The sequence below is a fragment of the Hemiscyllium ocellatum genome, chromosome 18 (genome assembly GCF_020745735.1).
Source record: "Hemiscyllium ocellatum isolate sHemOce1 chromosome 18, sHemOce1.pat.X.cur, whole genome shotgun sequence".
Classification (NCBI taxonomy): Eukaryota; Metazoa; Chordata; class Chondrichthyes; order Orectolobiformes; family Hemiscylliidae; genus Hemiscyllium; species Hemiscyllium ocellatum.
In genome coordinates, this window is record NC_083418.1 from 51,310,265 (window position 1) to 51,323,687 (window position 13,423).

Here is a 13,423-nt window from a genome sequence, read left to right on the forward strand (position 1 = left end):
GTTATGGGAAGAAAGCACAACAGTAGAATAACTTTACTATTGTCTCAGTAAACAAATGGTGAGCTACAAAAGTAAGCTTGGTCAGCTGCTGCACAACCTGAATTTTGTTCATCAAATCAGATTTTTAAGAGAGTACAATCCAAAATAATATGTCTTCATTGCTCAAAACCCTGAATTTCCTTATCTTAAAACTAGATTGAATTAATTTGTGGTCTTGATTAATTAAAGCCTCAATGTCATATTGCTCCCATGATTATAGGCTTAAGATTCACTTAATAAATCAATTACCTTTAATGAACAGAAGGAAGGAATTCCATCCAAGTCTTTAAGGCCACAGCGAGCCATCCAGAGCACCTGCAGTTTTGTTAATGATGTCCCAAGATCCCTGGACATTCAATTGGAGAAAATTAAAAGGCAATTATTTCTATCAGGCAATTTCCAAGCTGTCGAATCTTCAATATTATTTTCATAACTTGTAGAAAAGTTGCAGAATACATTCTGTTGAAGTAATTATTGGAAACAATCCAAGAGTTCATATTGAAGTATTACTTTACTCAGGCTCAATAAAGAACTAAGAAATGGAAATTTATATAGAATCTGTTACACCTTCATGTGAACCCAAGTTCTTCACAGCCAACATACTTGAAAATGCCAACAACAACAATTTTCACCTCTACAACTTCTTTAATACAAATGCATTTCACAAATAGATATCAAGCTCAAAGAAAGAACTTCAGATGTAAACAAAAGCTTGTGAAAGAAATAACTTGAAATGATTTCAATACGGAAAGAAGGAGGTGGAAAACTGCAAAAGTTATTGCTGTCCCACAGGTAAACATGTCAGCCAACTTGCACATAGCAAAATTCCACAGCAGTAAACCAACAAATGATCCTGCTTTGGTAGCGATAGTGGAGGGGTAAGGAGAAAGCAGGATGCCAAGCTAATTTACTGCTCTTTATATGGTATAATGGAACTTTACCTGAAACAGATACTTGGGGATTTCAGTTTAAATATAGTAATTCTGATGATACAGCATTCCCTCTGTAATGTCATTGTAGTTTTTGTAATCTCTGGAAAGAGGTTTGAATCTATAACCTCTTGAAATTAATAGCTCACCTCAGAAGACAGCTGAGGTACAGTATGAGGATAATAAAAGCTAGCTGAGCCCAGCAGTATCATTCAAATATAGAATGAAATTAAAGACTCAAGCACCCATGATTTTAGTATTGATTGAGATTTTGCACTGATGTTTTGGTGTACACCATCCAGAAGGACAGCCAAAAGAGAAACAAAAACTTGCTCTCTTCTTTCCTCTCAATTCACCAAACAATGCACAGAAGGACACTAGAATATCATTCAGTAATAGAGAGTGCTGTCAACATTGTAAATCTCTTTAGACAATTCCAACATTGCATAGACAACAGCAAGATACAACCAGAAGTAAAAAGGTTGCAATTCATTAAAATTATGTTAGAAACTGTGGGAGACAATTTTAAAAAGTTCTCAAAATCCCATGGATGCGGAGAAACTTACTCTCAGCGAATGGAGGTCTACCAAAACATATCATAGCAATGATTTTATTGAACTGCTGTCACATTTCCTGCAGGCATAGACAATTCCAGTTATCGTTATATTTGACAATGACACAGAAAGATATCAGTGACATGGACAGTGAAACAAAAAATGGAGAGCTTTGTATCTGAATCACCTCTTGCTGTCATGACTTTTTGTCACACGTGAATATTATATTGAAACTATCAACATGAACATTTAAAATGGAAGTAAACATTCGATCAAAATGTGTAGTTGTTGACTCTGGCAAGCAGATAACTATAAACTTCTGAAATTTCTGTCCTAGTTTAATGTACACGTCAGGGGAATCAAATAGAAGAAATTATACCTACATTTAGCTTTAGTCAAGTGGCCATTGATAACCTAGCTGACATAGATATTCAAAATGTTGCAAAAGGCTATTAAGCAAAATAATGAAGAAACAGAGAAATACTCAATGCTGCAAATATTCTACGTAAAATACTTTCACTGTCACCTAAAAGTTATATTTTCTATTGTTCTCTGGTAGTCTCAGAGGCATAAGTAGAATGCATTATTTTCAAGGGCACAAAATATCAACAACATTCTCATAGTAGAGTGCTACTGCACAAGAATGGTAAAGTCACAAAATCTAGTAATTTATAAAGGTTCTGAATCAAAGTAATTAAATACCAAAAAGTGGCATATTGGTGTGAGGCATTGCATTTATTATCAAGGTCTTCCAGATAAATATATAGAAATAATTATTAACACTGTTATTCGCCTGAAATGCATTATCTGAAATGACAGTACTAGGAATATTCATAGTAACTTTTAAGCCATGCTGAATAAATACTTGAAGGCGTACGATTTGCAGAGTTATGCTGAAGGAGTAGGGGAGTAATAAAATTAGATAGCTCTTTCAAAGGAACCAATTTCAAGGTTGCGCTCAAGTGAAAAAAAAGGAATTTTATAATTTACTGACATCAAGAAAATTAATAAAATGCAATACCAAAAGCACACACAAATACAATTCCAAAATTTAAAAAGGAGAGAATATGATACAGACAAGAATAAAGATTACATAGTTTAAAAGTCCTTGGAGTCTTTGAGGTGTTGGATTTTGATTTGAGACCTGTTATTTAACTGGTGAGTGGTATCAGTTGAGACTGGTTACTTAACTGGCAAAAGTTGTCACAAAATTTGTGAATATTCGAGTTTCAGTAATTGGTTGTTTTTTTCCACTGGGCACCATTTGAGATGAGGAGGAAATAGAGAGACAGAAACTTCCAGTCCTTACTGTTGCCAATTTTCATTTATTTTTCTCGCTCTATATGTAATAGGATTAATTTATATACTCCCAAATTTGGCTTCACTGCATCTTCCAATTATGCCACAGGCAACTTTTCAAGTACAATGTTTGGCACCTATCACACTGAAATAGGAAATGCTAGTTTATTGACCCAGTCTCAGTTCACTGGTTTTAATATCATCAGATAAAATGGTCATTTCAATGCACTCACATTCTTTTTTTTAAGCCAATATATTGAAAACTCAACAAATGAAGGAAAAGTTCTGGACATGACATTTGGAAATGAGCCAGGATAGATAGAAGGTATATTAGTAAAGAGCATTTTGCAGATAGTGACCATAACTCATTTAAGTTTAGAATCATTATGGAACAGGATTGGAATGGGCTAGAATAAAAGTTCTAAACTGGAGAAATGTTAATTGTACTTAGATATTATTCAGCACAACGGCCTAGGAGCAGCTAGTTGCAAATAAACAGTGTCAGAGCAGTGACAGAAAATCAAGGAATAAAAACAATAGCAAGAGAATATGGTAAATATGTTCTGGTAAAGACAAAGGGTGGAATCAAGACCAGAGAACCTTTTAAGATTTAAAAATAAGAGGTGTTTATAGCAGATACAAAGGCTTCAATGTGGAAGAGGCCTTAGAGGAGTTTAAAAAGTGCAGCGAGATCTTAAAAAGGAAAATGGGAAAGCAAAGAGTACATGAAAAAGTACTGTTGGATAGAATAAAGGAAAACTCAAAGGGTTTTCTTTAAATATATAAAGAGCAACAGAATAACTAGAGAAAGAGTAGGGCCTACTTGGGACCACTGTGGCAATGTATTTGTGGTGAAACAGAATATGGGGGCACAGTCTTCAGTGAATACTTTGCATTGCTCTTCTCAATAGAAAATGATGGTGCACGTACAGACATCAGAGTGGAGGACTGTAAAACATTAGGAGAAATAAACAGAGAGGATGAACTACTCGGGTTAGCAGCCCTAAAAATGCATAAATCTGTAGGCCTGGACATGGTGCTAAGGGAGGCAAGGAAGGAGAAATTAGATACATTGGCAGTAATTTCTATAACCTCTCTGGCCACAAGCGAGATGTCAGAGGACTGCTGCCATTGTCCTATTATTAAAAAAAAGGAAGGGATAGATCAGGAAATTACAGTACAGTCCAGTCCTGTCAGTGGGGGGTATTAGAAACAATTCTGAGAGAAAGAATATATCTGCATTTGATGAGACATGGATCATCAAGCATGGATTTGTTGAAAGGAAGCAAAGTCTGACAAATTTGATCAAAATGTTTGAGGAAGTAATGAGGAATGTTGATGAGGGTAATGCATTTGATATGGTCTATATGGACTTTAGCCATGCTTTTGCAGAGATCCCTAATGGTAAACTAATCAAGAACTCCATGCAACCCAAGGCAAAGTGGCACTTTGTATCCAAAATTGGCTGAGAGGTAGGAAGAAGAATATAATGGTAGATGGATGTTTCTATGAGTGGAAGTCTGTTTCCAGGGATTGGTATTTGGGCCCTTGCTGTTTGTGGTGTATCCTACTGATTTGGACTTAAATGTAGGGATCAAAGCTGACACAAACTGATTTTTAACAAGGGAATCAAGGGTTATGGGAAAATGGCAAGAAGGTGAACATGAGGATTATAGAATCATAAAATTCCTACAGTGTGGAAGCAGGCAACTTGGCCCGTCAAGCCCACACCAGCCTTCCAAAGAACATACCACCCAGACCCACAACCCTATCCTATCCCTGTAATACTGCAAATCCCATGGCTAATCCACCTAGTCTGTACATTATGGACAATTTAGCATGGCTGTTCCACTAACCTGCATGTTTTGGTCTGGATGAGGAAACCAGAGCACCTGGAGGAAACCCACGCAGACGCGGGGTGAATGCACAAACTCCACACAGACAATCGCCCAAGGGAGAAATCAAACCCAGTTCCCTGACAGGGTCAGCAGTGCCAACCACTGAGCCACCATGCCAATTATTGGATCAGTCTTCTATTAGTAAAAGGGTCAATAACCATCAGGCACAGGATTAAGGTGGAGGTAGAAGGCTGTGGGGAGAGTTGAAGAGAAATCTTTCCACTTGGAGGGTGCTGGGAGCCCTAAAGGGGTAGTTGAGTCAGAAGCTGTCTTAAAATTTAAATATGATTTAGATATTGTGTTGCCACAGTCTTCAGGGCTCAGGTCAAAAGCCTGAAAATGGGATTAGTGTAGTCAGATCTTTAAAGAGTGGCACAGGCATGCTGCGCTGAATGATTTCCTTCTGTGCTATAAATACCTATGAATCTATTTCAAATTGGTTCCTGAACTTGCCTCAAACTGTAGTCAGATGACCCCTCAGCCATTTTAGGTCAGTGCTTGTCCTTTAAAATACTTTAGTCCACTAAGTTTTCAGGTATTAAAATTAGGTGATGCAAATTGAAAATTGATACTTCATATTTTATAGCAGTCCTGACCATAACACAAGTTGGACAACCAAAAAGCATAGTATAAATTTGATTCCACACAATAACCTACTTTCCAAAGAAAGCCACCACTAACTTGGAATATTAAGTTATCCAAAACTACAGGCTAATTTGCATTTCACACTGCTGAAAATTCATTCTTTCCTCACACATTATGCAAAATTATGAAGGTATCCAAGCAACTCATTTTTGAATGTTTGTGGAAGAAAGCTGTCCAATTTAAGATCTATTATTTTTTATGTTCTGTTACAGATGCCAACACTGACAAATGAAACCGTTGCCATTATCTTTATCAATATCAAGCATGGTTTTCATGCAGGGAGCATTCTGCACAAAACTGTGTTCAAGGCAGTAAATGATCTTAAGTATTACATAATGCCATAATGAGAGCACTAACACAACAGCTCAACTGTACCTTCAAGTCTGTTCAGAATAGAACACAAATATCTCCTTGCTGAAACCATCTCTATCCCAGAATGAATATTGAATATTTCTTACTTACAATAGGATATTACCTTTTCCATCTTAAAACAAAAGCAGTGGAGCCTAGAATAGTGAATACATTCAAGGCTGAATAACAGATTTTTGATGGAGAAGGGAGCTGAAGATTTGGCAGGCAAGGAAGTGGAGTTACGGCCTCAATCCTTAAGTTCTCCTTTAAAAATGCCCCGTTTATCATTGTTAAAGCAAAACAACCATCAAGTTAATGACGCCTGCAATTCATTGAACATCATGGAATTCCTGTTAATAGTATTTGCTAAATGAACCAATTGACACTTCATGTACTCCAGACTTCTTCGTTAAGGTTTCTTCCATGCTCCTGACCTCTGGGTTGTGGCTTCTTCCCCTTCAGTTTCAAAGCTGACCTTGCCTTGCTACTATTTTCTCAAATCTTTGCTATGAGCAAGAGTTAAAGAGAGGAAAGAAGAGAATAGGACATGGTTTTTAAAACAAACATGGTTTGTAAAGGTTGCAGCACTTTTGAACCACCAAAATTAGGACTTCCACAATATCGGAGTTCCAGCTTCAGGCTCAATCTGGATCATAAATAGGAACTTCCAGAAGAAAGCAGCAAGATGGTAAAACCAATGTTTCACTAAATGTTGTCATGATTTTCAGGAATGCAGCCACAACCTTAAGTGCAGACATATTCTTTGACTTATGATTTTATATCATGTAACACTAGAAATCCACCGTGGAATTTTAAGTGCATTGATCACCACTGAAAAATGTCAGAGTTTGCTCAGAGAACAACAGCAAGATTAATGCACTGCGGTTATTAACACCCAATGCATCTAGAAATCTTTGAACCACAAATATTGGATGAGCTGCATCATTCTCTTTGCTTTTTACTCACCGTCCATTCCCCAAGTGCTTGAGTGAATTGCCTTGATTCGCAGTTCTAGGTTTCACTGAATTTGGGACACGTTTGATGGACTTGTTAGTTTTTACCTGTCATTCTCATACTTTGATATTATGTTCACTTTGGGTTAGGTGGCACCTGGGAAGCAGCTTCAGTCCCACACACATTGTGGAGGATCTCTCAAGATAGCTGACGTCACCATCTCATTGATGAATGTTGCCACATATTTGCTAATTTTCACACACAATGCTGCACGATTTCCAAGGTTTTCAGGATAAGGACAGTACAATTGTATCTACTTAGCTCAGATTTGTTGCTGGAGCATTTGGGTGGAAATACAATTGACATTTGCAAGGAGATGTTGTACTCAGAATTCCATTCTGGCCTGTTTGTGCACTCTGGTGAAGGTGACAATTGAACGCTATTCTATTGCCCACACTGTATAGGGAATATACTCTACTGTACTTAAGTAAAATTTGATAACACCAGTTTGCGATAACTTAAATGTGGGGAGAAAACAACCTGACGGAGCATATCAGGTCAGAGGAGAACCGGAACAATTCACTGTTCTTTGCCCAGTGCAACGACAGGAGATAAAATCACGTCCATTTATAACAGGTGTTTCATGATCTCAGGACTCCACAAATACTTTAAAGACAATGAAGCACTCTTGAAGTATAGTTACTTTATCACAGAAAAAATTTACTTTCAGGATGATTTTTTTGTACTGCTAGAGGCATTACAGCTATACAAACCTGTACAAAGTTAAAAATCACACAACACCAGGTTATAGCCCACTAGGTTTAATTGGAAGCACTAGTTTTTGCAGTGCTATTCTTTCAGCAGGTGAACCACCTGATGAAGGAGCAGCTTTCCGAAAGCTAGCGCTTCCAATTAAACCTGTTTGATTATAACCAGTTGTGTGATTTTTAACTTTGTACACCCCAATCCAACATCAGCATCTCCAAATCATACATGCCTGTGTAATTGTTTGTGTATGGAGCAGCAGATAATGAATGATTCTTCCACAACCGCACATTAACAATCCATTGCACCCTGTAAGAAACTGGTTTTATTAAAGATTATAAACTGAAATGGAAGTTGTGCAACCAAAATTGAAATACCAGGGGAGTTTTCCAATCTGAAACAACTTGTTGCATTTTTTTGAGCTTTGCATTATAATTTTGTTTACCTTATAGTATCAATGAAAAAAGAATACAGATGTCTGTTACACTGAGAGAGACACAGGAAGAGACACAGAGAGAGACAGAGAGAGAGAGAGAGAGAGAGAGAGAGAGAGAGAGAGAGAGAGAGTGGATTTGGGGTTTTGGAATGGGTTTAGTTTAAATTGCATAATAGAAGATTAGCAATCTTTTCTTCCTCTATCTTCTGTCAAAGTTAAGTGTGTTTTGATAAAAAAAAAGCTATTTTCTGGAAATAAAGAACCCTGCTGTGAATTACTTTGTCGTGAGTAGCCATCAGTCATGCAAGGTTTTAACTATGGGGGCGCAGAGATTTTTAAAATTTATACATTTTGTAATAGCATGTGGAAGAGCATGATTATTAGGGCATTCTGTCCAGCTATATCATGGCAATAATATTTAACCATGAACCAGCAGCACACATTAGGACTTATGTTTATTTTAAAATGATAGAGAGTGGTATCCTGAAACAGTGAAAGTTTATCTCAAATTTTCTATAAAGGACATGCATTTACATAATGCTTTGCACAGTCTCAAAATGCCCCAAAGGATTTAGAGTCATAGTCATAGAGATGTATAGCACTGAAACAGACCCTTTGGTCCAACTCGTCCAACCCAATTTAGTCCCACTTGCCAGCACCTGGCTGATATCCCTCCAAACCCTTCCTATTCATATAGCCATCCAGATGCCTTTTAAACATTGGAATTGTACTAGCCTCCACCACTTCCTCTGGCAGCTCATTCCATACAAGTACCACCTTCTATTTGAAAAAGTTGCCCCTTGAGTCTCTTTGTTCAGCAACACTCCCTAGGACCTTACCATTAAGTCTATAAGCCCTGCTAAGATTTGCTTTCCTAAAATGCAGCACCTCACATTTATTTAAAATAAACTCTATCTGCACATCTCAGCCCAGTGGCCCATCTGATCAAGATCCTGTTGTAATCTTCTTCGCTGTCCACTACACCTCCAATTTTGGTGTCATCTGCAAACTTACTAACTATACCTCTTACGCTCACATACAAATCATTTATATAAATGATGAAAAGTAGTGGACCCAGCACCGATCCTTGTGGCACTCCACTAGTCACAGACCTCCAGTATGAAAAACAACCCTCCACCAACACCCTTTGTCTTCTGCCTTTGAGCCAGTTTTGTATCCAAATGGCTAGTTCTCCCTGTATTCCATGAGATTTAACCTCGCTAATCAGTCTCCCATGGGGAACCTTGTTGAATGCATTACTGAAGTCCATATATATCACATCCACTGTTCTGCCCTCATCAATCCTCTTTGTTACTTTTCAAAAAAACTTGATCAAGTTTGGGAGACATGATTCCCATGCACAAAGCCATATTGACTAACCTTAATCAGTCCTTGTCTTTCCAAATACATGTACATCCTATCCCTCAGGATTCCCTCCAACAACCTGCCCACCACCGACGTCAGGCTCATTGGAGTGTTAACTGTCAGCATGTTAAAATGTAGCAGTCCCACAAACAGTAATCAATTAAATGACTGCATAATTTGTTTGAGGAATAATCGCTGGCCAGTACACCAGGTTAAATTTGTCAAAGGCATGGGGTCTTTTATGCCCACTTGGAAAAGCAGATGGGAGCCAATGGTTTGCACTTCTAATTCCAAAGAAGGTATCTCACACAGTACTGCACTGAAGGGAAGTGACAGCTTAATTCTATGTTCAAGCGTGACATAAAGACAGGACTAAGGTCATTGGCTGGTAATAATTCAGATGATAATCAATATAGTCTGAGGTTACATGATACAGAGGCAATAAACAGCATTTGAGAAAATAACTAGTCCAGAAGAATTCCCAGAAACATGTCAGAAACAGCTAGTTACCAGCTGCTTGCACCATTTCTGAGGAGACTCCTCAGTGTCTCAAATATCAGAAGCTTGTTTGGAAGGACATTATACCATTTTTGCAATGTTTTAACTTTGAAGCATTAATAACTTTGGAAAGATGTGATACAATAGCTACAAACTATCAGACAGACCAGGGAACATAACATGCTCACTTATCGCTTTTCCAGGAGAGATAGAAAAGCTAACATGGATGTACAGTGGTTATATTAATTTTGTAAAGAATTCAAACTCAAGGTTAGAACTCAAGGATTTTCCAAGGGGTTACATTAAAACTAAATTCAAATGCAAACTTAAAACATAGGATGAGAATGGAGTTCACAAACTTAAATGAAGTTTATAGAGAAATTATGAAAACTAAAAGGATGCATGATAAAAAGCTAACAGATTACATAAACTAAATTAGTAAAGTGTTTTTATTGGCATAAATTCTAAGTATAGTTAAAGAAAAGTTAGATTTCCCATCCCTAAGCAATTCTATCTTCTATATCTAAAGTTATATTTGAAATATTATAAGCAAATGGTGTCGACACTTACAAACATTGGTTCCTATTATTGTTTGTAAATAAACCTTTTTGAGATAATAATCCAGAACAAAATTAACTAGCACTTGGAAAATCAGGTTAGAACAGTTTTGTTAAAGAGAAATTATGTTTGACCAACATGACCAAGTTTGTTGATGAAGTAACCGATAAGGTCAGTTCAGGTGATGCCATCATTTGACAGACCAGCGGTTATTGCTCATCCCTCATTGCCTAGAGGGTAGTTAACTGTTAACTGTATTGCTGTGGGTCTGGAGCTGACGCCAGACCATGGAAGGATGGCAGATTCCTTCCTTAAAAGACATTAGTAAACCAGATGGGTTTTTCCAACAATGTCTTTATTCCAGATTTTTGTTGAATTCAAATTTCACCATCTGCCATGGCAGGATTCAAACGTGCACCCTCAGACTTGGCTTTGGGTTTTGAATTGTTAGTCTAGTGCCTTCAACACTGTGTCACCATCTCCTCATTGGGTTTAGTCAGTTGTAGAGTCATAGAGATGTACATCATGGAAACAGACCCTTCGGTTTAACTCGGCCATGCCGACCAGATATCCCAACCCAATCTAGTCCCACCTGCCAGCCCCTGGCCCATATCCCTCCAAAGCCTTCCTATCATAAATGTTGCAATTGTACTAGCCTCCACCACTTCCTCTTCATACATGTACCACCCTCTGCATGAAAACGTTGCTCCTTAGGTCTCTTATCTCTTTCACCTCTCACCCTAAATCTATGCCCTCTAGTTCTGGACCCCCACACCACAGGGAAATTTAAGTCTAGTCATGATTTTATAAACCTCTATAAGATCACCCCTCAGCCCCCGATGCTCCAGGGAAAACAGCCCCAGCCTGTTCAGCCTCTCCCTGCAGCTCAAATCCTCCAACCCTGGCAACATCCTTGCAAATCTTTTCCGAAGCCTTTCAAGTTTCACAACATCTTTCTGATAGGAAGGAGACCAGAATTGCACACAATATTCCAAAGGCCTAACCAATGTCTTGTACAACCACAACACAACCTCCCAACTCCTGTACTCAATGTTCTGGCCAATAAAGGAAAGCATACCAAACACCTACTTCACTTACCGATCTACCTGCCATTCACTTTCAAGGAGCTATAAACCTGTACTCCAAGGTCTCTTTATTCAGCAACACTCCCTAGGACCTTACCATTATTCTGGGTAATTCAAGATTAAGGATGGGAAAATTTTCTAGCTGTAACAGCTGCTCCTTTTTTGACGTATTTTAGGTATTGGAGGTGATTTCCTCAAATTCCAGCACAGCACTTATTGTTTTACATGCTGTTGCATTGTTTTGGAATTTTGGAGAAAAAGTTTGTCACTTTTAAAATGGAGAGGAACAGACAAATGAAGTACAGCGAGGTCAGTACAGGAAAGACAGAAAGACACAGAGAAAGGCAGAGGGAGAGAGAGTTGTTGAGCCATATTCCAAATTGCAGTAATCAAATGTGCAATCTAAAACAAGGCCACTTCCAGCACTTTTCTCTTTAAGTGGTGGTGGTTTAACAGGAAGGGTAAAGGTATTGTGGAGAGAAGAAGGTTTGTGTGTGTGAAGGGAATTAAAGCAGAACAAAAAAAATCTGATAGATGTGACCTTCCTTTATTGAACAGAACCATTAGATGCCAGCATGGAGTATTATCCACAGAGGGGCCTGCAGAACCTCAGCTCAATTATTCCACCCTTCCAGCTGCACAAGAGCAGATTAAATGTTAGTTCAAAATTGTTTTACAAAAAGAAACAGAATTTATTCACTCAAAGCCCTGTTTACAGTTGAGTTTTTTTATTGTTCCACAATTTATATAACTAGACTGGCACAGTGACTCAGTGGTTAGCACTGCTGCCTCACAGCACCAGGGACCTGGATTCAATTCCAGTCTCGGGCGACTGCCTGTGTGGTGTTTGGACATTCTCCCTATGTCTGTGTGGGCTTTCTCCGGTTTCCTCCCACATTCAAAGATGTGCAAGTTAGGTGAATTGGCCATGGAAAATTGCCCAGAAGGTTAGGTGAATTAGTCAGAGGGAAATGGGTCAGAGTGGCTTACTCTTTGGAGGGTCAGTGTGCACTTGTTGCGCCAAATGGCCTGTTCTCACACTGTCGGGAATGTAATCTAATCTAATCAAGAACATGCCTCAATGCATTTCAACTTAAACAAACGATAAAATAAAAACCCAACATAGATAAGTTGAGACAGAATTTCAGACTTTAAGAATTCTTTTCTTGTAGCATAAATTATGAACACAACAAGTGGATATTTTCTGACAGCAAGCTACTATGGTTCAAGTAACTAGCCCTCAGAGAGGCACCAGTCTAGACATTGCCTGACAAAGTGTTTGATATGTTGCACAGAACTACTACAAACTAACAAAATAGATGTGAAACAATGTACATTATTAAATCAGATTATATTGAATGAATTGATCAAACCAATACAAGTTACTTTCCTTCTCCATTCCTTGCAAATTAATAGGTCATTGGATGTAATAACTTCCTTGTTCATGTTTGTTTAAATATTGATCAGCATTGCTTCTTGACTACAGCTTGGAGGTTCACTTATCTGTCCCAGGGTTGTTTTTTGATCAATATTGAGCAGACCGTTCTGAGGTGGAGGAAGAGAAAGGAAATAGGGGAAAAAAAGTTGTGTGTATGTTTCCCTCATCAGTGAAGCATGTTTTCCAGTAATTGATCAGTGGTAATACAAACCAAGGAAAAGGTGAGAAGAATGGCATAAAGAAAAGTCTGTTTTCACCTATTAGCAAGAGCAAGGGATTGAGTTAAGGCCCAGAGACAAGATCTGGGTATGTTTGTATGTTCTCATCCACCACATTTCTCTGTTCATTGGCAAATAAAAGAACAATATCTATATCAAAACAAGAAAATACAATACCAATACAAAGCCGAAAAGCGCAACCATAGTGCAAAACGTAATGTTAAAAACATTCTTTCACCATTCCAACAGTAAGACCGCAGTCAGGGAGAACATTGTATAGTGTTGAAAATAAAAGCAAACAGTAAACTGTTAACATACTTCCAGTTCCAAGGAATGCTGCATTTTTGAAGGTGCTTTCAAATAAAGGGCAATCAAAAGGCAATTCCATCCA

The 13,423-nt window shown here is 38.0% G+C and overlaps 1 protein-coding gene across 2 annotated transcripts in view; it reads right to left on the bottom strand.

Moving 5' to 3' along the window:
* lrrc56 (leucine rich repeat containing 56) overlaps positions 1 to 13,423 on the bottom strand; it is a 134,754-nt gene that overhangs the window by 79,501 nt on the left and 41,830 nt on the right. For both annotated transcript variants that reach the window (XM_060838536.1, XM_060838537.1), the window contains one exon: positions 289 to 385. In XM_060838536.1, coding sequence (XP_060694519.1) covers positions 289 to 385 — 97 coding nt within the window. The remainder of the gene's footprint in view (positions 1 to 288; positions 386 to 13,423) is intronic.